This window comes from Macrotis lagotis, chromosome 1 (genome assembly GCF_037893015.1).
Source record: "Macrotis lagotis isolate mMagLag1 chromosome 1, bilby.v1.9.chrom.fasta, whole genome shotgun sequence".
NCBI classification, from domain to species: Eukaryota; Metazoa; Chordata; class Mammalia; order Peramelemorphia; family Peramelidae; genus Macrotis; species Macrotis lagotis.
Genome location: NC_133658.1, coordinates 168505476 through 168533365, shown reverse-complemented (window position 1 = coordinate 168533365; position 27890 = coordinate 168505476). Strand labels below are relative to the sequence as shown.

At 34.5% G+C, this 27890-nt stretch overlaps 1 protein-coding gene, 1 long non-coding RNA gene and 1 pseudogene across 13 annotated transcripts in view; 2 read left to right on the top strand and 1 right to left on the bottom strand.

The window, feature by feature from the left end:
• The window catches only part of CFAP61 (cilia and flagella associated protein 61), a 351604-nt gene that overhangs the window by 226883 nt on the left and 96831 nt on the right, over window positions 1-27890 (top strand). For all 3 annotated transcript variants that reach the window (XM_074209348.1, XM_074209349.1, XM_074209347.1), the window contains one exon: window positions 12003-12174. In XM_074209348.1, coding sequence (XP_074065449.1) covers window positions 12003-12174 — 172 coding nt within the window. The remainder of the gene's footprint in view (window positions 1-12002; window positions 12175-27890) is intronic.
• Window positions 6911-7861, top strand: LOC141514699 (small ribosomal subunit protein uS15m-like; annotated as a pseudogene).
• LOC141504393 (uncharacterized) overlaps window positions 10032-27890 on the bottom strand; it is a 70074-nt gene continuing 52215 nt past the window's right edge. For 9 of the 10 annotated variants that reach the window (XR_012473344.1, XR_012473343.1, XR_012473349.1 and 6 more), the window contains one exon: window positions 10032-10538. This is a non-coding gene — a long non-coding RNA (uncharacterized LOC141504393). Of the gene's footprint in view, window positions 10539-13994; window positions 14121-27890 lie in introns of those variants that run through there. The other variant, XR_012473348.1, reaches the window with a different exon arrangement.

Below are 27890 nucleotides of genomic sequence, written 5' to 3'. Positions count from 1 at the left end.
AATACTAAATTAGAAATTCTAAAAATTAAAGGAGAAATTAATAAAAATAAATAAAAATAAAAATAAATATAAATAAATAAATAAAAATTAAAATAAAAAAGCAAGAAAACTATTGAAATAATAAATAAAACCAAGAGCTAGTTTTATAAAAAAAACATTAAAATTGATAAACCTCTGGTCAATTTGATTTTTAAAAAAAGAAGAAAAACAAATTGCTAGTATCATAAATGAAAAAGGTGAACTCACCACCAATGAGGAGGAAATTAAAGTAATGATGCAGAATTATTTTTGTCCAACTCTATGCCAATAAATTTGACCATCTAAGTGAAATGGATGAATATTTACGAAAGTATAAATTGCCCAGATTAAATGAAGAGGAAATTAAAAGCCTAAATAACTCTATCTCAGAAAAAGAAATTCAACAAGCTATTACTGAACTCCCTAAGAAAAAAATCTCCAGGGCCAGATGGAGTCACAAGTGAATTCTATCAAACACTATTTGGAAAAATAGGTGAAGACAGAAGTCTTCCTAATTCTTTTTATGCCACCAAAATTTTGCTGAAACCTAAACCAGGAAGAGTTATAACAGAGAAAGAAAATCATAGACCTATCTCCCTGATGAATATAGATGCAAAAATCTTAAATAAAATCTTAGCAAAATAATTACAACAGGTTATCACTGGGATAATACATTATGATCAAGTAGGATTTATCCCAGGAACACAGGGTTGGTTCAATATTAGGGAAATTGTCAGCATAATTAATTATATCAATAACAAAATCATCATCAGAAATCATATGATTATATGAATAGATGCTGAAAAAGTTTTGACAAAATACAACACCCATTCCTACTAAAAACACTAGAGAGTGTAGGAATAAATGGATTGTTCCTTAGAATAATAAACAGTATCTATTTGAAACCACCAACAAGCATTATATGCAATGGTGATAGGCTAGAGGCATTCCCAATAAGATTGGGGTGAAACAAGGATGCCTGTTATCACCACTACTATCAAATATCGTATTAGAAATGTTAGCTTCAGCAATAAGAGAAGAAAAAGAAATTGAAGGAATTAGAATTGGGAAGAGACAAAACTCTCACTCTTCGTAGATGATATGATGGTATACCTAGAGAATCCAAAAAAAATCATCTAAAAAACTACTAGAAATAATTTACTACTTTAGCAAAGTCTTGGGATATAAAATAAATTCCCATAAATCCTCAACATATCTATATATGACTAGCAAGATGCAACAGAAAAAGCTAGAAAGAGAAATCCCATTCAAAGTAACCTCAGACAATATAAAATACCTGGGAGTCTACCTGCCAAGACAGACTCAGAAACTTTTTGAAAACAATTACAAAACACTTCTCACACAAATAAAATCAGACTTAAATAGCTGGGAAAATATCAATTGCTTGTGGGTAGGCCAAGCAAATATAATAAAAATAACAATTTTACCAAAATTAAACTACTTCTTTAGTGCCCTACCAATCAAAATTCCAAAAAAATTACTTCAATGAGTTGGAAAAAATTTAATTAAATTTACATAGATAAATAAAAAGTTGTGAATCTCCAGGGATTTAATAAAAAAAGTGTAAAAGAAGGTGGCTTAGCCCTATCAGAGCTAAAATTGTAAAACATCAGTCATCAAAACTGTCTGGTATTGGCTAAGAAATAGAGTGGTGGATCAGTGGGATAGACTAGGTGCAGTAGCAGGAAATGGTTATAATAATCTGCAGTTTGATAAACCCAAAGAGTCCAGCTACTGGGATAAAAACTCTCTCTTTGATAAAAACTGCTTGGAAAATTGGAAGTTAGTATGGAAGAAACTTGGATTAGACCAACACCTCACACCCTATACTAAGACAAGATCAAAATGGATACAGGATCTAGACATAATAAACAATATTATAAGAAAATTAGAAGATCAAGAAGTAGTTTACCTGTAAGATCTATGGAAAGGGAAGCAGTTTATGACCAAGGAAGAGATGGAGAACATCATTAAAAACAAACTAGATAATTTTGATTACATTAAATTAAAAAGCTTTTGCACAGACAAAACCCACTGTAACCAAGATCAAAAGAAATGTAGTAAAGTTGGAAACAATTTTTATGACTAGTGTTTCTGACAAAGGACTCATCTCTAAAATATACAGAGAACTTTGTCAATTGTTTTTTTAAAAAAAGACAAGCCATTCCCCAATAGACAAATGGTCAAGGGATATGCAAAGGAAATGAAAGCAATCCAAAATAATATGAAAAATTTCTCTAAATCACTAATTATTAGAGAAATGAAAATTAAAACATCTCTGAGGTACCACCTCACACCTCTCAGCCTGGCCAATATGACCAGAAAGTACAATGATCAATGTTGGAAAGGATGTGGGAAATCTGGAACACTAATACATTGTTGGAGCTATAAACACATCTAATCTTTCTGGAGAACAATTTGGAATTATGCCCAAAGGGAAATAAAAATGTGCATACCCTTTGATCCAGCAATAACACTACTGTGTCTATACCTGGAAGAGATTATGAAAAAGGTAAAAACATCACCTGTACAAAAATGTTCATAGCAGCACTGTTTGTGGAGGCAAAGAAATGGAAATTGGGGAATGTCCATCAACTGGGGAAACGGCTTAACAAACTGTGATATATGTATGTGATGGAACACTATTGTTCTATAAGAACCCAGGAGAGATGGGAATTCAGGGAAGCCTGGAAGGATTTGCATGAACTGATGCTGAGCAAGATGTGCAGAACCAGAAGAACATTGTACACTCTAACAGCAACATGGGAGTGATGATCAACCTTAATGGACTTGCTCATTTGGCACAATTTTGGGGTGTCTATGATGGAGAATGCCATCTGTATCCTGAGAAAGAATTTTGGAATTTAAAAAAAAAGACAAGGACTATTAACTTTAACTCTTAAAAAAAAGTTGTCTTATGTAATTCTGCTATATCTCATACTATATGTTTCTTCCTTAAGGATATGATTTCTGTCTCATCACATCCAACTTAGATCAATCCATACTATGGGAATGATGTAAAGACTAGCAAACTGCCTTCTGTGGGAGGTGGGGGGGACGGAAGCGAGATTGGGGGGAAAATTATAAACTCAAAATAAATAAAACCTTTCTAAAATTAAAAAAATGGCTTGATCGGTGGAAAAGAATGGATGTAAAATACACAGCAGCAAATGAGCACAATAGATTAATGCTCACAGGAGGCAAAATCAACAGTTTTCATTACATAATTTAAAATAGTTTTTGTTCAAAGTCAATGCAGACTAAAATTAGAAAAGAAGCAGGAGGGGGAGTGATTGCAGCAAGCTTCTCTAATAAGAACCTCATTTCTAAGATATACATGGAAAACTTGGCTATATTTATAAGAATAAGATCCATTCCACAATTGATAAATGACCAAAGTATATGCTGGTTTTAGAGGAAGAAATACAAGCTATCAAAAGTCACATGGGAAAAATACTCTAAATCACACATAATTAGAGAAATTTAAATTAAATTAAAACACCTCTGAGTTATTATCTCGTATTAATCATATTGGCGAACTTGACACAGAAAATGACAAATGCTGCTGGAGGGAGATTTGAAACTAAAACTCAAATAAAATTGAATTTTAAAAAATCTCCAAAATACCGACATTGAACTGTCAGTCTTAGAAGATCATGTGTTACTTCTCACTAGAGATTCTCAAGAAAAAGATGAGAACAATACACTAGTTAGGCTAGTGAAGAGATAATTTTTGTTCAGGTTGGACTAGAGGGTTCCTGGGGTCCTTTTCAATAATGAGATTCTGAAGTATTTCTTAGGGTTGCTGTTAGTCAGGATCAAAAAAAATAACAATTATTAAAGAACAGGATGATGTAATATGGAAAGAGCCTAAATTAAGAGTCAGGAAGTTTGACCCAAATCTATTACTGGCTACTTTGTATAATTCTGGGCAAGTCATTTGACTTCCCTGAGACTCCAATTTCTCTGTAAAATGGAAAGATTGGATTTGATAATCTCTAATTTGAAGTTCTTGTCATAACAGAAGACTTTAAATCATGTGAGGATAAAATGAAATAAAATCTGTAGTATCTTAACAAACCTTAAAGTATTATATAAAATTTTACTATTATTATTATTATTATTATTATTATTATTATTCCCCTTGTGTCTTGATACTGTCAAAGAGAATTCCTTCATCTATATCCCAGACTCCAATTTCTGCCAGATATACCAGGAATTTTTCCAGTAAGAGTATATCTTCTCAATCAAAGCAGGAAAAAATACAGCAATTGAGATTTTGTCCACACAAAACAAGAATTTCTTTAACTTAATATTCTATTTATTTTTCTACTACATGCAACAGTAGTTTTCAACAATAGTTTTTTGCAAGGTTTTGAGTTTTACATTTTCCTCTCTCCCTCCTTTCCCTCCTCCCTCCCCAGACAGAAAGCAAACTCTATAGACCATATACATACATACATACACACATACTTGCATAAAACCATGACCATATTAGTCATGTTGTGAAAGAAGAATCAAATTAAAAAGAAAAGAAATTAGAGAGAAAAAAATAATACAGAACTTTTAAAAATTGATGATAATATTCTTTGGTCTGCATTTGAACTCCACAGTTCCTTCTTTGGATTTGTTGATTATCAACCAAAGTTGCTGTTAGTATGTATAGTGTTCTGGTTCTGCTCAGTTCATTCAGCATCAAACCATGCAAGTTTTTCTAGACTCTTCTGAAGTCCTGTCCCTCATGATTTCTTATAGAGCAATAGTGTTCCATCACATTCATATGCCACAATTTGTTCAGCCATTTCCAATTGATGGGCATCCCCTCGATCTCCAATTCTTTGCCATCATGGAAAAAAACTGCTATAAAAATATTTTTTGGTCATGTGGATTTTTTACCCTTTTTTGTGATCTCTTTGGGATACATCTCTAGGAGTGGCATTGTCTGCAGTTTTATTGCCCCTTGAGCATAATTCTAAATGCTCTCCAGAAAGTTTGAATCAGCTCACAACTCCATCAACATTTATTGTCTCAGTTTCCCACATCCCTTCTAAAACTAATCATTTTTCTTTTTAGTTATATTGGTAGGTGTGAGGTGGTACCTCAGAGTTCTTTTAATTTGCATTTTTCTAATCAATAATGATTTAGAGCATTTTTTCATATGACTTTAGCTTTAATTTCTTCATCTGAGAAATGCCTTTTCATATCCTTGAACCATTTATCAATTGGGGAATGATTTGTATTTTTATAAATTTGATTCACTTCTCTATATATTTTAGAAATGAGTCTTTTGTTAGAAACACTAGTTGTAAAAATTGTTTCCCAAATTACTGCTTTCCTTTTAATCTTGGTAGCATTGGTTTCATTTGTGCAAAAACTTTCCAATTTAATATAATCTAAATTAACCATTTGCATTTTATAATGTTCTCTATCTCTTCTTTGGTCATAAACTGCTCTCCTTTTCATAGATCTGACAGGTTAAACTATTCCTTGTTCTCCTAATTGGCTCATGATAATACCTTTTATGTCTAAATCCTACACTCATTTCGACCTTATCTTGGTATAAGGTGTGAAATGTTGGTCTATGCCTAGTTTCCGCCACAGTATTTTTCTAGTTTTTCCAGTAGTTTTTTTTAATCAAAAAAGTGAGTTTTTATCCCAGAAGCTGAAAATCTTTGGGTTTTGCAAACAGTAGACTACTATAGTTATTTACTACTGTTTCTTTTGTATCTAATCTATTCCACTCATCCACCACTTTATTTCTTAGATAGTACTAGACAATTTTGATGACTGATACTTTATAATATAATTTTAGATCTGGCACAATTATGCCACCTTCCTTTGCATTTTTTCATTAATTTCCTTGATATGAATTTACTTGCTATTTTTTCTAGTTCAACAAAGTAATTTTTTGGAAGTTTAATCAGTATGGCACTGAATAGGTCATTTAATTTAGTAGAATTGTCATTTTTATTATATTAACTTGACCTATTCATGAGTAATTGACATTTGTCTAGTTATTTAGATCTGATTTTATTTGTGTGTAAAATGTTTTATAGTTGAAACCTTGCTGAATAGTTTCTGAGTTTGCCTTGGCAAGTAGACTCCCATAACTATATAATGCTACCTACAGTTACTTTAAATGAAAATTATCTTTTGCTACTATGTCAATAATATATAGAAATACTGATGATTTATATGGATTTATATCCTGAAACTTTGCTAAAGTTGCTAATTGTTTCAAGTAGTTTTAAAGATGATTTTCTAGGGTTCTCTAAGTATACCATCATATGTGCAAAGAGTGAGAATTTTGTTGCTTCATTTCCTATTCTAATTCCTTCAATTTATTTTTCCTTCTCTTATTGCTAAAACTAATGTTTCTAATAAATATTGAATAATAGAGGTAATAATGGGGCATCTTTGTTTCATCCCTGTTCTTATTGGGAATGCTTCTAGCTTAACCCCATTACATATAATGACAAAGCAAGAATTTCCATTCCCATTTTATTATTTCACCAAGTCCTATCCTTCCCTCCATTATCTTTAAGGTTATGGTATATTAAATTAATAAGTCTGGTTGGGTGGTCTAAAATATGTATCAGAGGCAGAGATCCAGATTGTCAGAGATCTGAGAGAATCTGAGTCCCCATATTCTGACATAGATACCCCCAAAAGGAGAAGAAATGATTACAAAGATGCTGTCATAATAATGAGAACTAACATTTATATAGCACTTATATGCCAGTGCTAAGCACCTTATAGTTATTATCTCATAAGTAGTAAACTCATTACAGATGAGGAAACTGAAGTAAAATAGCTTTTAAAAACTTTTGACCAGGCCCACGTGACTCGGCGGCGGCGGGGCAGGACCGAGATGCTGAGGGCGGCGCGCAGGGCGCTTCTGTGGGGCCGGACTCCGGCCCCGGCCCCGCCCCGGCCCCGACCCCGGCCCCGGCCAGGACGGCCCCGGGGGCCCCGTGCGTGCCGAGCCCCCCCGGGAATGGCCTCCTCATCCAGGCAGCCCGAGTCTACGCAGACAAGAAAGCAGCCCAGACCAGCCAGATGGATGATCTGTCTTCCTCCATGCTGCTGAAAGATTATCAAAACGTCCCTGGAATCGACAAGGTAGATGATGTTGTGAAAAGACTCTTGTCTCTGGAAATGGCCAGCCAGGAGAAAATGAAGATAAAGACAGAACAGTTGCTAAACAAGATCACAGTAAACCCAGAAGATATCACATCCCTGGAAGCTCGAGTTATAAAACTGACCGTCAAGATCCGGAACTATGAAGAACACATGCAGAAGCATCATAAGGACAAGGCTTACAAGCCATCCCTGCTTATGACCATTGACCAGAGAAAGAAGCTATTCAAAAAAACTTCGACAGACCAACTTTGAGGTGTTTGAGAAGACCTGCAAAGATCTGGGCATTGAGTACACATTTCCTCCTCTGTATTACCGGCCAGTGCATCGACGATGGATGGCTAAGAAGGCTTTTTTGTATTAGGGTTTTCCAGGAGGCACAGAAGCTGAAGAACTTGAAGAAGCAAGAAGAAGCACTAAAACGTGAATCAACAAAGAGACCGGGGAGTCAGGAAACTCCCATTTAATAGCCCAGGCTTCACTAATCATGTGGCACTTTATTAAATACAAAAAAAATTAAGTTAAAATTCAGTCATCCTTATGTCCTGGCAGAATATGAAGAAGGACAGAGTTGAAGACTTGAGAAAAGAGAAAGAGACTTCACCAAGTATGTACCTGAAGACTCTTGTGAGGTTCATACACATGGACACAGGCATGCTGACTCCCAGGAGACAAGAACACGACCCAACTAGTTGTTTTTTTTTTTTTGCAGTGTCCAGAATGGTTGAGTGTTTTAATAAATGATATAAGAAGTTAAAAAAAAAACTTATGACCAGTTCATCTTCACTAAATTCCTTTGCTATTCTATTTGCTTAAGACTTTAAGAATCTCAATAGCAAGACCCAATATATAAGACATCCCTAGGAATATCACAAGGGAAGAACACTCCCAGCATAAAAAGAATAACTGATGCTACTTGAGGAGATCCCATTTCCACCAAATACTACGAGATTCTGAAAAAACAAAATAAGAGTTAATTTTCAAACATCAGCAATACAAATCCTACAAAGTCTTACTTTCTTGACTTTAAAATTCATGCAAATACAAAGTCTTCTGCTTGGTATTTAAAATCCATCACAATATGGGCCCTAGTTACCTTTCCAGTTTTATTTCAAAATACCCTCTATTCTATAGTCAAATTGACCTTTGCATAACCTTCAATCTCCTACTGCTATTTCCTTACACAGGTGGTCCCCCACACCTGGAGTGCACTCTGGCTTTTTTTTTTTCCATCCGGGGCTCCTCTATCTCAACTAGGTTAAAAGAACAGCAGTCATTCACAGCCTCCACCCAACTACATAGGAATTTTGACTTGTTCTAATTCCAACCTGGGCCACCTAGTGGTCTTCTCTTCCAGTCTGATGTGCAGAACTTAAGAGTGAGGAAACTCTTATTAACTTTAACTCATTTTATCTTATGAGTAATATACTAGCTTCAGCTTGCTTGGTAGCAGGAATTTCAAGCATACAGTATCACATCCTACCTGACCTTGTCTTTACTTCTTTCTGCCTTTTAAAATCTCTATCTTCCTTCAAAATTTAAGACCATTTTCTATACAAGGTTTTTCTGGGTCCCTCAATTTTTTTTGTTTCTGCAAGGCAATGGGGTGACTTGCCCAAGGTCACAGAGCTAGGTAATTATTAAGTGTCTGAAGTTGCCTTTGAACTCAGGTCCTCCTAACTCCAGGGCTGGTGTTCTATACACTTCACCACCTAGCTGCTTTTTTTAATGCTTTTCTACCATTTTAACCCCTCTGTATGATTTTATGTTATGCTTTGTATTTATTTATCTGTATACATGTTGTATCTCCCTCTCCCTAAGCTCCAATAGAATGGAAGCTCCTTGAAGGCAGATACTATTTCATTATTGCCTTGTATCTCCAATTCCTATCATAACACTTCAAAACAATTGACAATAAATGCTCATTAAAGGGAATCATGTTGAATAGAAATCTCGAACAAAGATAGTGCCATTTTGATTAGCTAATTAACAATTTTGGCTAGAAAGATGCTCTTGGTGCCAAAAAACAATCTAATTGTGGTAGATAGTATGACTTGAGTTTCATAATTACAAAATATCCATATTCTTAACAATACTATTATTATTACTATTTCCATTTGTATGACACCATGGCCAGTTCTCCAAATAGGGACTTTTGCATATTACTTGAGTTTTAGGAAGCTCTTTCTGGATAGTTTACTTTGGACTCCGTCTTTCAACTATTACTGCCAAATTTTGTCTGTCCGCCTTAATAATGTGGGAAATGCCATCCTACAGGCATGAAAAACTTGGCATTCAATGAAGTTTTCCCTATTCATACTATAGCAATGGCCAAAAAAGAACTCCATGATTGCCAGACCACATAAGAATTGTTTAGATTATGGGGAAGGTTATTATATTTTAACAACTGTAGTAAACTCATTTTTCAAATTAGATTTTGTTCTTTCCCCCCGATTTCTATATCTGCACTACGCTCTCCGAAAGGGAAATACACTGAGAGTTTATAAATTGAAAGGCTGTCGATTTGTTCTTCATTATAATAATTTTTTGTGAAAGGTCTTTTTTCTGGTTCATTAAAGCATGACCTACTAAAGTGATCTGATGTGACTAAATTTCCATTTTCTTCCATGCTACCAATCTTCCATGTTTTTTCATGATAGTTTCATTAAAATTTCAAAACTTCAGTGACTTATGTTTATATTGTACATATTTTTCATATTTTTAAAAGCAAACAATTTTATAAGAAATAGAGATCTATTTTGCAGGAAAGAAAAACCTTATCTTTAATTGCACCTTTATAAACCATATGTTTTTGTGGTAAGGTATGAAAGATGATTCATTTTAAACAATCGTTTAATTTCACATTTCTTTATTAATCTGAAGAAAAATTTAAGACTTGTTCTAAATCATTGAACTGTAGCTGCACAAATATTTTAATTATTCCATAGAACGAGGAATGACTCGTTTTAAACAATCATTTAATTTCACATTTCAAAAATCCTTTTTTTCTTAATTTAAAGAAAATTTTTAGACTATTTTTCTAATTCATTGAATTTTAGTTGCACAAGCATATTTTATGTGTCCTATCATAGGTAACGGGAATGGGTGCTTTTTCTTCTCTACTTAGCAGGATTATATAGCCCCCAAAGTTTACAAGATGGGAGAAAAGTTGGCAAAGATGTTTCACATTATTATCCTGGGTTCACTTGCTTGCCTCTCTGCATCTTAAAAGCTTTTGTCTGCATTTTCTGTGTAAGGATGAGTTGATGCAGTCCATTGTTGCTTCTTCAACTGAGGCCAACAAATCTAAGTTCAGCTGCTGCAGAAATTCCACAGGGGTATATAGGAGACTCATGTGCCTGTGGGAACCAGGAGAAAGCAACATTATGTCCTTGGGATCAAAGAAGAAAGTCAAGCTTATCCTGCATTAAAAGAAATAAATAACCCTACACTCTCCCCCAAACTTTTCATTGAATTGAAGACTGATATGAGCATGCTAAAGCTAGAAAGCTAATTCATGTTCATGTTATAGTTTCTTTTTTTCAAAGTGGTCAACAAACTCACTGAATACTGAAATTATTTCTTTAATTCTAAAAGACCTTTTATTTTTAGTCACAGTCTTTTCATACTCCCTACAGTATCCTTAGATTTGTCATATATGTAAAAGAATGTAGTCACTTTGGCCAGGATTGCCCCATTTATCTTGACAAATAGGTAGGGAACTCAAATGAGGACTAATACCTAATAAACTTTGACATGGTAGACAGGAGGTTACCCTCTTAAATACTACAAGTCATCTTTAAATAATACCATGCTCTGGATCCAGGATCTCTTATTTCCATCTAATCAAAGCTGCCCATTCGGTAAACAGTGGAATAAATATTTAAGAAAAAAGAAATTGACTTTAATACTATATTATGAGCAACTAAGACTTTGACAGTCAGCTGCAGTGAGCATATATGCAAAGAACTGGGAATTTATGTGTGGCAGCTGCAGATGAGAACAATCAAAGACAAAATTGTGGATTTTTAGTACTTTTCTGATCTTTGTGGTCCATCCCTTTTGTATCTCCCAGCCCTTATCTTCCAGGCAGCTATGCCTTTTCCCTCATTCAAACTTGCCTACAGTGAGACTCATCCCCTTTGGACTCTGCTATGCTAATAAACTAATTGGTGCTGGTATGTTAATGGCTGTTAATCTGTTAGCTACATTGGGCTTCCCAGGTAACATAATTGCATTTTAATGGGAGCCTTCAGGAAATGGTGTGGGAATGATAGCAGTGATGAAAATTTCAGATGTCAAGGAGGCCAATGGAGGAGACAGGAAACATTTCTCATTCCCTCCAAATTATACCAGTCAAGTAGAGGGTGGTTGCTTATGGAAAGGACCAGCTCTGGTTGCCAAGCCAAAGAGGCAACTATGTTATATAACCTGGTGTCCTGTTTGACCCAAACGTAGTCACTTAATCTCAGTTTCCTCAACAATAAAAGGGGGATAATAACTGCACCTCCCTTCTTGGGATATAGCACTTGCTATTTAAATGTTGATTTCCTTCCACCTCATATGCATATCAAAATATTGCACATTGCAAAGTTTCACAGAGTTTTGTAGACAGTAGGTGCTAAATGTTGTCTAAACTGAATTTTCCTGAGCTATGGCCTACTACCTCTTTATAATTCATCACTAATTACCTCTTCTATAAAGGGTTATTAATGGCACTCCTGGAGGAATACACCTATCCCAACCATTCTTTGTGTTACTTCTGCATTACAATGACTCTGTCATCACCCAGCATATTGTTTTTCTTGATATATTTGCCTCAGGTCCCACGTCCCACCGGAGCTGACATCACTAAACTATTGACTAACAGAGAGATCAAGGACTGCAAAGAAAGATATACTGGCAAAATCCCTTCTAATCTTTTCACTCTCAATGATGAGGAGGACTGCTTAAGGGCATTGAAATGGATACATGAGAACTTTATTCTTTCAGAAGGTAAGGATTTTTATAACTATAAACATTTTCAGAGCAGTGTTTTATTTCTATAATGAGTCTCATTCTTCATCTAGTTCAGCATATAATTACTGCCTAATTAATTCCAACCAAATCTTTCATCTGTCATGCTTTGTTTTCCAGATTAATTTACAACTTGTTGTCATTTTTGGACACCCAGAATGTTTGCTGGGGAAAAAAGGCTTGAGATAGTTTAATTATCTATAATTATTATATGCCACAAAATGAATATCCTAAGAGCAAAGCTTGGCTAAAATCATTAACTAATTAAAGAATAATTTAATAAGCAAACATGTTTAGCAATTATATGAAAAATATGTCTCCTTTTCTAAAGCTGAAAAGAGCTAAAAAAAAAAACCCAGGAGGTCTAAATTAGGAGTTTTTCCCCCTATTCAAAATCTATTGTCCTCTTCTTTCATGTTATCTATAGAGTCCTTCACATGCAGATGTACATATTCAAGTTGTAAACCATTTTTTGTGCTATAAAATGGACACAAATAATATACAAATGTACTATTTATCTTTGATGAGAAATTTAAAAGGAATCAACAAAAAAATGAAAGCATTTTCATTTGAGTTTTCTTTTTTGAGCTTTTCAGAACATTTTAGTCACTCTTAATCCTAGTCTTGTGACTTGCAAGTATACAAATACTTGGATGAATGCTGTAAACAAAGTATAGGGCAAATTGTTATTAATTTTATCAAGGTCAAGCTCAAGAATGTTCTATATATTTATCTAATTTTTATAAATCACAATTGCTCTAAAGGTATGAAAATCAATGAACCAGTACATAAAATATGTCCAAATTGCATCTGATCTTGGGATTCAAAATTAGAAGGAACTCTGAAAGCACTGAAACCAACTTTATCATTTTACAGATGAGGAAATAGAAACTGATGCCTTGTGAGGAAGTTGCTTCTGTCTCTCTGTCTCTCTGTCTCTCTCTCTAATTCTCTCAGTCTCTGATCTCTCTTGTCTCTCTGTCTCTCAGTTTCTTTTTCTCTCCTCCCTCTTTTCTTCCGTCCATATATATATATATATATATATATATATATATATATATATACATATATATACATATATATGCATATATACATATATATTTATATTCATTCATACATACATACATGTATGTATATGTGTGAATACATAATAGAGCCAGGAAGACTCATCACCTCTCTCTCTCTCTCTCTCTCTCTCTCTCTCTCTCTCTCTCTCCCACTCTCTCTCTCTCAGCAAATATATTTATATGCATATACATACATACACTATATATATTGTACTAAATATATGTATATTCAATTATATTTGTGAATACATGATAGGGACAGCCAGATGGCAGTAAGACTCACCACTCCTGGGACTGTCTCTGTCAAGTTTACTCAAATCTTAACTAAGTTTGACTATTTACATGGTTTGACTAGGCTGAGCAAGTTACTGACTCTGTTCCTTAGAATAAGATGGAGGACCACTACATCTTACCATGACCTGCCTTTATGCCTAGCAGCTTCCCAGTGCTGTTATATGACCTAATGTTGTCCCTAAGAACGCCTGGATCTTCCCTGCCACAACAGTGCATTGTTAAAATTTCTGGACCCTTCTACCTGTCTTGCACATGATCTTTCTTATATGTATGTTCACTCCCAATTAGAGTTTGAATTTATTGAGAGCAGGGTCTGTCTTGTTTTTTTCTATTTGTATCCCCAAATACTTTGCCAAGTCTATGATACAGAGTAAGAACTTAATAAATGTGGGAGGTTTGTTGTTATTAATTTGAATACTTGTCAGAAAGAAGACTTACAGAGTTTCTAATGAGAGAAGTCAAGCAGTTCTATGCAGTTACTGGAAGATCTAGTGTGTGACCCAATACTAAGACTCCTTTGTTTAGCCAAAATGGAATGAAGGGCTATGATGTCATAGAATTTAAGGAGGCTGCAGAATCAAGTTGTAAAGCACTTTAAGGAAGCATCTGTGTGAATGTTAAAGATAGGACTCTCTGACTCCAAATCCAGTACTTTGTCTACTATATCATGACCTCTGGTTCTAGTCAGAGAAATCCTGCCTTTGTCAATTATTGCCTGACTCTGAGCAAATTGCTCATTGTCTCTGGGACTCAATTTCCTCAACTGTAAAATAGGCTAGGTAGCCTCTAAAGTGCCTCTCAGCTCAAAATCTAGAATCCTTTGATTTTTCTCCCATCATTGATTCCTTTTCTTTCATCTCTATTCTCTTCTTATCTACTTGTTCACTCTCTAATATCAACAAACATATCCACATATATCCCTTCAAAAAAAAGAGCCTTCTTTTTTCTCTTCCATTCCCTCAAATTACCATCCTCTTATCTTTTTTCCCCTTTCACAGACAAACTCCTATAAGGGGATGTCTACCCTCATTTCCCATTAATCTGTGAGTTCCAGAAAGTTCCTGTTTCCCAAGAACTTTAGTATGCCTATCTAAGGATCTCAACTGCATAGACTGTTTCTCTTCAAGAAAAGAAGAGAAACAAAGGGAATCCAGGAGTGAACTGGAAACAAAATTTGCATTCTGAGTTCTTACTTGGTCCTCTGAACCCCTACACTTTCTGCCATTGCCTTGGAATATGAGGGAATTATAAAGTAGAAGATAAGTATGAGAAAGAGTGTCCTCTATATGCATACTGAACCATCCAGTTCCTTTGATTTCTTGTGAGATTTGCTCTATACTATCAAAATATTGCACTGTCAGGTGTCAGTCTATCTCTTTGATTCTTGAATTATAAATGATCTTTCTATATCATTATGAAAAGAAGACTGTAATTTATAGCTTTTAGAAATGTCTAAATATTATATGCTATTGAAATAATATGATTTGATACACTGCACATGACTTCATAGCTTATTTAGTGTACTAGTTTTGTCATCTGTAAAGCATTTTACCTGAAATTCAAATGACCAATGAAATTAAAAACAAAGAAAATTTTGGAATGAAACAATTAGTATTTTAAATGCTTCTTTGTGGTATACATTCTCTCCTAAGATCTTAAATCTTCCTCCTTCTTCTCCTGAATAATAATTTGTGGAGTGCTTACTATATGTTCACTGTGTCACAGTTCTGAATTACCAATTAATTGACATTGTCTTTGAAGGTTCTCTCTGTCTTACTGTCTTTGTCTCTCTCTCTCTCTCTCTCTCTCTTTATATTTATATGTCTATATGTATCCATGTACACATATATATTCATATATATAGTGTGATTATTAAAGAGTGTTTTAGACCATAAGTGCTATAGAAAGTCAGTCATATGAGGAAGAGGTGCTGTGGATCTGGGTTTTTATTAAGATTTTCCAGGGGAAGTAGAAGAAACTAGTTTGGGCTGACTAGAATTTGGATGGATAGGTGAAGAGAAAGGATACTACAGACAGGGGAAATATTGGAAGTAAAACATGGAAGAAATAATGAAGATGGTATAAATGAGCAGATCACTTTGGCTGGAACATCAGATTGCTGAAAGAGAGAATTTAAGGATGTGACTGAACTGGTGTAGGAGCTGCCATGCTAAGGAGTATGATCTTTATTTCACAAACAAGCTATTGAAGTAGTTTGAGCATAGGAGCAATATGAGCAAAGGGTAGTTTTAAAAAGATTGACCTCACAGTAGTATGCGGGATGGATTTTTTTTTTTAGAGAGTGGAAACAGGGAAAACAATACTTGTGGGGGAGATAAGGGTGATGATAGTGACATGGCAGTAGAAATTCAAAGGGTTTTTTGTTGAGCACTTTTGTTCTGATCCGGTAGAATGTTTAGCTGCATTTTTTTTTTAGGTTTTTGCAAGGCAAACGGGGTTAAGTGGCTTGCCCAAGGCCACACAGCTAGGTAATTATTAAATGTCTGAGACCGGATTTGAACCCAGGTACTCCTGACTCCAGGGCCGGTGCTTTATCTACTGCGCCACCTAGCTGCCCCATTAGCTGCATTTAAAAAATAATTCATTGGAGAGCCTTTCCCCCAAGATGGAGCCAAAGGCCAAGAAGGAAGTCCCAAGACAGAAGCCAAGGCCAAGGCCTTGAAGGCCAAGGCCTTGAAGGCCAAGAAGGCAGTATTGAAGGGCATCCACATCCACAAGAAGATCTGAACCTCGCCCACCTTCCAGAGACCCAAGACACTAAGGCTTCAAAAGCAACCAAAATACCCTTGGAAAAGTGCCCCTTGGAGAAACAAGCTTGATCACTATGCCATCATTAAGATCCCCCTGACCACCGAGTCTTCTATGAAAAAGATTGAGGATAACAACACCCTGGTCTTCATTGTGGACATCAAGGCCAACAAGCACCAAATCAAGCAGGCCGTAAAGAAGCTGTATGACATTGATGTGGCCAAGGTCAACACACTGATCTGGCCTTATGGAGAGAAGAAAGCCTATGTCCGGCTTGCTCCAGACTATGATGCTTTAGATGTTGCCAACAAGATTGGAATCATCTAAACTGTCCAGCTGCCCTGCCTCTTCACCCACGATAAAAAAGTTTTCCAGGAAAAAAAAAATCATTGTCTCTATGCATGCTTCTGGTTCTATGCCCAAGCCATTAATAAGATTTAAGGATCCACAGCTGATTGAAGCATTTAAAAAGACCGGTCAAAACTATATTTAGCATTATCAGAGTGTTTAAAAAACAAAAAGCAATGTATCTACTGAATTCTTCTATGGTCAAACCTCTCAATTCCAGCCTTCTCCTCAAGTCAGTTTAATAAAACCCAATAAATACCTTCTTTTGAGTAGATATTTTTCATTATTGTTCTTTCTTTTTTTCCCTCAATATCATTCTATCCTTTTCTAAATACATTGATTTTTTTTTAATTGGCAATTTCTGGACCTTTATCTCCTATCTGAATTTATCTACATCTATCCAAGCACTCTCTTATTCTCTGAATAACTTCAAAGATAAGATAGAAACTGCCAATCTCCTCACAGACTCCATTTTCTACCAATTAAAAACTACATATAAGGAGTTGCCATATTGACTATATGCCAGGAATTCCTTATTTGGATGATATGATAGGATAATCCTCAATCCCTATGCTATGAATGTGTAAAGACACAATTTCTCTCCATCATCTGCTCTATGGCTTATCTCATAAAAAACAACTGTTGCTTTGTGGTAGAATAAACAGATAGCAATGAAATATTTTCCAAAGGTACAAAGTTGAAGTACATTAGCTAGATAGATATTAGATGATAGAGCTTGATAGATGATAGATTACAATAGATATAGAAAGTGATAGATGATAAATGAATGACAGATGATCAAGAGAAATTATTAATGGAAAGATAGGTGGCAATTAAAAAGATGAGGGATAGATAGTAAAGAGATAGAAATGATCAAGAGATTGTTGCATTATCAGTGATAAATAGATGAATAAAGAATTTATTAAGTTATCAGCATAGAAATATGTTATTAAAAAAGAAATATAAGCCAACAAGATAGTCTTCATTATCAAAGAATTTAGATTTGATGAGGAAAATCAACATAGGGGAGCTGGAAGGAAGGAGGAAAGATTAAACTATTTGAATGACAGCCCTGTATGTTGAAGATAGCCCAAGTTACTATTTTAAATATTTCCAAAAATAATATATACTATACTATACTATGTACATATATATACATGTAAATATAGGTACACACACACACACACACACACATATATATATATATATATATATATATATATATATATATATATATATATATATACTACACAGTTCATCTTGGAGTTTTTCTGATAAAATTCACCAGCATTGCAACATTTTATCACTATAATTGAAATTCACCTGCTATTAGCTCTTTATTTTCTATGAAAATGAAAAAATTGGATGGGGAATAAGGTGAAAAAATGAAACTGCTTTAATGGCTTGAAATGGATCAATTATTTTCATCTTTAGCTAAATACAGTTTACTGCCTTATTAAAGCATATTTGAAGGAAAAGTATAACATTAAAATTCCAGTGCATGAATCATCAAGCAAAGCCTTTGTTACTATGTCTAATATATTCTTTTTATTCTTTTTTAAAAGTATAATGAAACGGGTCATGCTAAGGTCAAATAAATCTTAACTTTCAACCTAAAAAAATAAAAAGGAGATTCATTAACTTGTGAACATCAAAGAGTTTTTAAGTTTACAATATTAAGTTATTAAGTTGTTGTTCCAAAATGCCAGTTCTTTAAAGTTAAGGTTTGTGAAGATGCTTATTCAAAGTATTGGGCAGTTAGATTATTTCTAGAAATTTGGAATAGGAAAAAACCAATATAACTATTTGCAAGGCAAATTAATATTCAATAATATTCTAAATAACTAAGCTCTTAAATGTGCATTAAGTTCATGTGTTATTAAGATTAGAGCCAGAAACTATATGGTCCTACTTTTTCATTTTATAAAGGAGGAAAATGAGACCCACAAAAATAAATTGATTTTTTCAAGGAAGTGAGTGCCAAACAGGATTTAAAGATCTTAGCAAAGTTCTGGAGGAGAAAATGAAGCTGGTTACTTAGCACAGCACCCCTTCACTCAAATCTAGTTCATGTGCATATCATGACATCATCACCCTGATGTCATGGTCCTCTTCAAGAATGAAGGACAAAAAATTATTAAATTAGTAGGTACACATTGAGCTAGATATTATATCTTTATAAATGTCTGTCTTTCCCATTCTTTCTTCTTGAACCTGTTCTTCACCCTCAGTGATTCCTCTATTCCTCCTTTGTCTCTCAAATCATTTTTTCTCTTCTAACTCAAGGATATGTGGTGAGGGGTTGGCAGGTGAGGCAGAACTAAGCCCTCATCAAATGTCCCTGTTCTAACTTCTCTTCCTCTCCTACTTAGTCTTGACTTAATGATCAGCTCTCCTCTTGAGTCTTTCAGGCCTCAGGCCATCTGTCAGTCCTTCAACAAAAATATTGGAGCCTGATATTACTGAAGGAAGTCAAAATAGTCTTGTGACTGGGTCCAGTTTAAATCTATGCTGTCTCACCTCAACTGAGCTCTCATATAGAAATCCTTGTATACTTGTCCTTTTTTGTTTAGTCATTCAGTTGTGATCCCATGCATCATAGCATGCCGGGCTCTTCTATACTCTACTATCTGCCAAAGTCTGTCAAAGTGTATGTTCATTGCTTCCTTGACCCTATCTATCCATCTCATACTCTGCTGTCCCCTTTTTCTTTTATCTTCAATCTTTCCCAATATTTAATGGGTCCTGTCTTCCCATTATATGGTCAAATTCAGATTCAGTAGTTGACCTTCCAGTAGATAGTCTGAATTAATTTCTTTAAATATTTTCTGATCTGATGTCTTTGCTCTCCAGGATACTTTCAAAAAGTCTTCTCCAGCACTATAATTTGAAAGCGTCAATTTTGTGACACTCAGCTTTCCTTATAGTTCAACTCTAACAACCACACATTGCTAATGGGAAAAACCGCACTTTTGACTATATGAACCTTTGTCCACAATGTGAGGTCTCTGCTTTTTAGTATGCCTTTTTAGTTCAGATTTTCCATAGCTTTCCTTCCATAGAGCAAATACCTTTTCAATTCATAATTGCAGTAACCATCTGCAGGAACTTTGAGTTCAAGAATATAAAATCTGACACTGATTCCATTTCTTTTTCCTCTTATTTGCCTGGAAGTGATGGGACCAGTTATTATGATCTTAGTTGGGTTTTTTTTTTAATGTTAAGCTTCAACCTAAACTTTTATATTCTCCTCTTCCATCCTTATCAATAGGCTTTTCTTCTTGATTTTCTGCCATCAGAATGGTATCATCTACATATCTGGGATTGTTTATATTTCTCCTGGTAACCTTAATTCTGATTTTTGATTTGTGTAACCTGGCACTCTGCATAAAAGTTAAATAAGGTGACAACACAGAGCCTTGTCATAGTCCTTTCCCAATCTTAAAGTAATCAATTGTTCTATGTCTGGTTTAAATGTTGCTTCTTAGCCCACGTACTGGTTCCTTAGGAGACAAGTAAAATGATGATCTGGTACTCCTATCTCTGAGTACTTGCCACAATTTATGATCCACCCAGTCAAAGGCTTTAGTGTGTACTCAGTAGTGGGTTTTTTTTTCTGAAAGTCCTATGCTTTCTTCATAATCTAGTAAATGTTGGCAATCTGATTTCTAATTCCCATGCCTCTTTGAAAATTATACTGACCTAGCAATTCCCAGTTCCCTTATTGGTGATACCCAGCTTGCCGAATCTTAAGCACGGCTTTACTGGTCTATGAAATGAAATGAGTGAAATTGTTTGGATTTGAACATTCATTTGTATTGCCCTTCTTAGGATAGAGATAGATTGATTTTTTTCCAATCCAGTGGCCACTGTTGTATGTTCCATATTTTCTGGCATATTAAGAGCAGCAGTTAAACAGCATCATCTGCTAGGATTTCAAATAGCTTTGCTGGAACTCCATCACCTCTGCTACCTTTATTAGCAATACTTCTACTTGACTTCATTCTCCAGGATGTCTGACATAAGATCAGTAATCACCTCATATGGTTATTGATGATGTTATGATCTTTCTTGTATAGTTCTTCTGTGTATTCTTACTACCTCTTCTTTATCTCTTCTGTTTGTTTAGTCCCTACCATTTTTTATTATCATGTCTATTTTGCATGAAATATGCCCTTGATATCCCCAATTTTCTTGAAGATATCCCTTGTCTTTCCTCTTCTACTGTTATCTTTTAATTTTTGGCATTGCTCATTTAAGAAAACTTTCTCTTTTTTTGCTATTCTCTGGAATTCTGCTTGAGTTGGATAAATCTTCCCCTTTCTCCTTTCCCTTTCTTTTCTCAGCTTTTTTTGTAAAGCCTCATCAGAAATGCTTTCTTACATTTCTTTTTCTTTGGAATTTTTTTGTTGCTGACTTTTGTTGTGAACCTCTTTTTATAGTTCTTTTGTTAGTTTCTCCACCAGATCTAATCCCCTAAATCATCAATCCCACTTATTAGGATCTGAACCACAGTCAGCTCAAGGTCTTATTTTCACTGCCAGTGTAGAATTTCTCCACTTTTGGCTTTTAGGATATGGAAAAGAGTGCTTGTCATGACCAGCAAGTTATTATGACAAAAACTTTATTAAGTCTCTGCCCTGCTTCATTTTGTACTCTAAGGCCAAACTTGCCTGTTACCCCAGTTATCTTTTTGTTTTTGACTTTAGCATTCTAATCCTCTCTGATGAATGTGACATCTTTTTTGGGGGGGTATTATTTTTAGAAGATATTTAAAGTCTTCATAGAACTGATCAAATTTGACCTCTCTGGCATCAGAGGTTGGTTGCACCATAGATTTGTATGACTGTGATACTGAACTTGCCTTATATTTAATCAGGTATCATTCTGTCATTTTTTAGATTATATCCTAATACTACTTTGAAACCATTTTATTGAGTATGAGGGCTACTCTTATTTTCTTTTACTATCCAAATAGTAAATGTAGTGATCATCTAAATTAAATTCTGTCCATTTAAGTTCACTGACACATAAGATGTTGGTATTTCTCCTGCTTGTTCACCCCTAGCTTATCTTGGTTCTTAAATCTTGTATTTCAGGTTCATTTTGTCCTACTGAATCAGTAAATAAAGTAGTAATATAAAGTAATTAGTAATGAATTAATTTATCAGGGGATCAAAGTAGGTAAGGAAGGAGAGTGTAATCTTGTTAGGAAACTAGGGTGGTAGAGGGAATGGCAGTAATACTGAGAATGAAGAACAGGATTGCTAGTAAGATACAGGAGAAGATGGAATGACAAGATTCCATTAAATTCATCTAAATCCAAACTGTAAATGGCTTTTGAAAAAAAATATCACATCCCTAATATTCATGATGTATCTAGATAAATCCTTCCTATCTCTCTAAAATCAAGTAGAAAATCTTCTATTTCACACTTAAAAGTTCTCCACAACCTGACCCCCCTTTGTGTTTTTCCAGTATTCTTAATGCTTTACTCTTCTTCAAGAACTCTTTAATCCATAACCACTCTCCCTGCCCTTCAATGTGATATTCTATTTCCACACTATGCATTTTTGCTAGCTATCATGCCTGTAATGCTCTCCCTCTTCACCCCTGCCTCCAGGCTTCCCTGGTATCCTTCCAGATTTAGCTCAAGTGTCACTTTTTGCAAGGGACCTTCCTTTGAGATTGTCTTGGGGGGGGGTGTCTACCCAAGCATGTAGAGACTTCAAGTGAATGAGACAATTTGACCTAGTGGCCTGGAAGGTAGAGTGTTTAAAACTTGGTCAGACTTCAAAGACACCATGGCCATCCACTGCTTCCCAGGTCATCACTAGTTATCTTGACTTTTATCTTGCCACTGGACTTTGGTGATACTGGAAGAGAGAGGGAGGCTGATGACTTCATGCAACTCTGCTTCACTTAAATCCAATTCACACACAAGTCAAGGCATCACCCCATGATGTCATTGGTCCTCTTTGAAAATGAAGACTGAACAGTCACACAAAGTAATAAGTGACTGAATCAGCATTTGAACCCAGGTCCTCTGATTTCTATTTCAATACTGTTGTTCTATACTGAACAACATTTATTGAATATTCTAACTTATAGTTTAATTTTTTGAGATTTGCATACATATGTCATCCCTCCTACCTCAAGCAGGAAGCACTACCATTTTTTTAAATCTCTCCAACATCACTATATATAGCACAATACATAGAATAGAAGGGGCTTAGTAAATATGTATTGAACTTTAAAAACAAAAATTTTAATTCATAGGATCATAAATTTACAGAAGGAAGGAACCCCAGAGGCTATCTAGTGCAATCTTCCTATTTCTCAAGTGAGAATACTAGGTCTATGGAAATTAGATCAATAAAGCATCAAAGTTGAGATTTGAACTCAGATTCAAACTCTCCCTGTAGTCTTCATTCTTTTCCAATTACACTACTGTTCTTATATCTGAAAGTCATGAAATTATGTTCTGAAATAAGAAAAAATATTATATGATCTATTGTACAATAGTATTGTACAATGGTGAATAGAAAGGAAGAAAAGGGGAATAAGCATTTATGTAAAATTTCCTTTGTTCTAGTTGCTCTGCAACTAGAATAATTTTTACAAATATCATCTCATCCAATCCTCACAAACAACCTTGCAAAAAAGATGCTACCATGATCTCCATTTTACAGTTAAGGAAACTGAAGTAAACGGAGGTTAAATGACTTGACCAGGTCACCCAGCTAGTAAGTGTCTGAGGTCATATTTGAACTGAATTCTTCCTGATCCAGGCCCAGTTTTCTATCTCCTGCACCACCATTATGAATTTCCAAATAGAGAATATAATTTTGTTTCTCTGGCTTTATAATACAAAGACAACTTTAAATTATCTTTCCCAGTTTCTTTGTACGTAATTCTGAATGTATTTTTCACACCAAGGACTAAATCAATGGCAAAAGTAATATTAGAAAACCCTTTCCCTGTCAAAGCTTTTTTTTATGAAACTATTCATCAAAATTTCATCCCCTACAGTACTGAGAAAGATAATGAAACTTAGTGTCAAAGAATAATGTGAAGTAAATGAAATTAAAACATTCAGTTCAGTGCAATAAAATGCCTTTTTAGCATTTAATGATAGTAATCATAAATGAATGTTCTATTTCACAGGACACATCTCTGATTCTAAAATTTTTATACAAAGCTCCACATTTCATTATGTGAATTTAAAAGGGTGTTAGATCTAAAATAATTCTGGCAATTTTCCTTTCCCATTTTTATAAATGAATGTCCTAAAATTATCTCATCTGTGAAAGGTGGGCTCTGCTTTCTCCTTTAATAATTTTTTAACTAATCCCTCCAGTAAACCAAGACCATAAAACTGGCATTGTTTTCTGACAAACAAGTTGAAGAGCCACTGGGATCAGGTGTCTGATTTGATTGGACATATTTCTGTGCAACTTGTACTATTTTAGTGGACCAAATCAAAGTCTCTAGCACATTCATTTTTGTCTTCCCCTGTCTAAAATTTATCTATAAAGGCAAAGATTTCTATTCCATTTATTTAAGCCATTAAAAGGACAACTCTTAAATGCTTTTTTAATCTGAAGTGTGGAATTGACTTTGCTCTCAAAGGTATTGACTCGAGTAATCAATCTCAGTCTCTTTCTTCCCAGCTGGGCTGCCAAAAATGAAGCCCCTTTTTATTACTTGACCCTTTTAGAAGCACCTTTGTAGCTTTTTCAAAGATCACTATTGTTGAGAAGTGAGAAAAGCACTGAATTCAGTTTCCTTCTAGCCAATTTAAAATTTTGGCCACTTTTACCAATTTCTCTTTAAGTACAAATTTAAATTTAGATTTGTAATCTTAGTAGTAGATCATTTATTTCCAATAAGAAGCAACATAAATTAATCTTCTTTGAAGACTGCTGAGGTTGGATTCTATTGCCAATTACTGAAAATTTCCCTGTGGTACTCTAGTTATCTGTGACCAATGTACTATTTAAGAAGTTACTATCTGGGGGCACCTTGGTGGTGCAGTGGATAGAGTACTGGCCCTGAAGTCACGTGGACCTGAGTTCAAATCTAACCTCAGACACTTACATGTCACTTAACTCCACTGCCTTGCAAAAAAAAATAAAACTAACAAAAAATATACTACTTGTATATCATCTCATAGTCTAAAAAAGCAGTCCAATTAGTAGTACTAAAGTCAGGAATTTGTTGTTTCTATACATTCAAGTAAATTGAGCTTGGAAAAGTCAAAGAAATATATTCAGAGAGATATTAGTATCATAGACTTAAATACACATAGGCTTACATACATGGCCTGGTGTGCCAGAAATTGCTGAAGGTAGCATTATAATTGATCCATTCCTCTGAGGGGAAGGTGAAGAAGAAAGGCTGATGTTGATACAGAGTGTATTGTCACACTATTCATAGAAAATATTTAAGATTTTCCTCTGTATATCATCTCTATCACTGGACTTGGAGAAAGATCTGCATTAAATCCCACCTCAAATGCTTGCTTAGGAGAATGATCCTGGACAAAGGACAACCTCTTCTGGTTTCAGTTTCTTTATCTGTAAAATTAAAGGGTCAGAAGTGCTGATCTCTAACTCTAAAGCTATGATCCTATGATAAGATTTATGATAGTATCAACTGTTCAAATACAGACATGGTTACATAATAATTTTAAGTAAGAACTCTCTAAGACAACAGTGGTAACAGAGCTGAAAAAAGTCTAATGTGATCTTGGGCTGAATTAGTAGACACTGTACAAAAGGAGGTTTGTGATCTGCTATATTCTGCTCTGTTGTTAAAAATCATCTATCTGTGAGCCCATTTGGGGTTTTCTTGGCAGACATACAAACTGGAGTGTTTCATCATTTCCTTCTCTAGCTCATTCTCTAGATGAGAAACTGAGGCAAACAAAACAGGGTTAAAGTGACTAGCACACAGGTACTAAGTGTCTGAGGCCATAAAAATAATCTATCTGATTCCAAGTGAGCAATCTTATCTTCTGTTCCACTATCTGCCCATAGTCTACTCTACAGTATTGTATTTTCATACTGCCACATTTTAGAAAGGCCATGGCAAACTGGAGAATGTCCATAGAAGGATAACAAAATAATTATGAGAAAAGAGCCTATACTTTTACATAGAGGGCCTATTTAATATTGGCATAAATGCAACACTTGTTAATCATTCAACAGTTAACAAAAAGAGATTTACATAGTTATAGAAGTATATTCAACACATATTTTTATTTCAGTCATTTCAGTGGTATTCCATTTGAATTTTCTTGGCAAAGACATTGGAGTGGTTTGCCATTTCCTTCTCTAGCTGATTTTACAGATGACTGAAGAAAATAGGATTAAGTGATTTACTCAGGGTCACACAGCTAGTAAGTGTTTGAGGCCAGATTTGAACTCAGTCTTTCTGATTCTAGGCTTGACTCTATCACTGCACCACCTACATACCCCAACAAAGGTAAATAGTAAAGAGATCTAGAGTTGATTTAACTGAGAAAAGGTCCTACACATGAGTTGACCATCAAGCTCCTTTGGAGCATCTTGTGACTTTTATACCAAGGTAACCAAGATATGGTGTCAAAGTCTGTGCCTTTTGTCCCCTGAGACAATCAAGTCTCAAAGATGGTTTCAGTATTTTGTAAACAAAATTTAACCTAACTTGCATGGGTGTAGGGGTTCAAGATATTCCTTCTATTACATATGTTATAAATGAATTGGTTGACAGTATTGGGATATTTAGCCTGGAAAAGAGAAAACATGGATCAGTTGACATCAAACTTCTGACTTTATAAGAACTTAAAGGCTTCCATATGGAAGAGAGAGAAGGCTGATCTTGTTCCTTTCTTTTTTCTTCCCTACTACTCAGTTTCAAATACAATGAAACCCCTTTAAAATTCTATTATCTAAGAGACAAAACAATATTCATTACTATATAAATACTGGCCTAGGAGTAAAGATATGTTTTTTCAAGTCCTGGGTCTGCCACTGGGATAATTGTGTCTTGGCCCAATCACATAACTTCTTTAAAATCAGATTCCTTTTCTATAATATCACACTAATAACATCAGAGAGGATCAAACAAAACAATATGTGTGAAAGTACTTTTTAGATCATAATCCAATATATAAAAATAATACATTGTCATTAGTTTGCTTTTTGAGAGGGAGGGGATGATTATTTGGCTAAATAAATTAGATACAGTTTAGTTTAATAACAAATAATTTATTAGCAAACTCTATAGGAGGCATAATGACATATTTCAAGGATATGTGCTTTTATCTTCAACCATCACAAGTTACAGACTTTCCATATCTTAATGGAATTTCATGGATTTCTGTGTCCAAAAAGAACCCAATTTGTCAATTGGTAGGCAACCCCACTCTCTGAGCTTGATGAAACCAGCTCCCAAATCACAAATGCCCTTCAGTGCATGTCATACTCAGTCTTTTGTAGCCTAGGAAGCCTGCTGGCCTGGCCTTTGAGAACTCAGAATTTTTTTCATGTGCAGTGAAGAATCATAAGTTTTTAGGGGAGACCTTGACAGGAACAACATATAGTTTTATATACATATTATATATGTTTTAATATATTTATATTTATATAAGTATTTAATTACACACATAATAATGGTATCATTTGCATGTGCATGAAAAAAGGGAAAAAATTGTTTCAATGGAAACTTAAGTACCATCCCCAAAGCCATATTTTAAAAAATATATGTATAAAGTAGTTGAGTTTTGTGATAGTTATTGCCTTTTGAGATAAAAATTCATCCTTATCACTTACTACTTAATTGCTATCAGTATTTCTTACTGTAAAATAAATGCTTCTCAAACACCAACAATATTACATTGCCTGCTATTCCAAAAGCATATAATAAAACCTCAGATTTAAAGTGTACATTATAAAATTCTGCATTTATGGGACTAAAAACCTTATTTTGATTTAACTCAAACTTTGACGTGTAGTTTGAAAGATTAAATAAAAGTTTTCCGAGAATGTTGAATCTTTTCTACCTGATTAGCTAAAAATTTTGTTTGGCCAGGATTTATAATTGAAGAGTGACTAAATACCACTATAATTTAAACAAAATGCTTGCCATTTCCAGCCCAAGGGAATTATCTCTCACAATCTTTCAATAGTATTCTCATTAAGCTATATTTCATTAGAATATGTGAACAAAGAT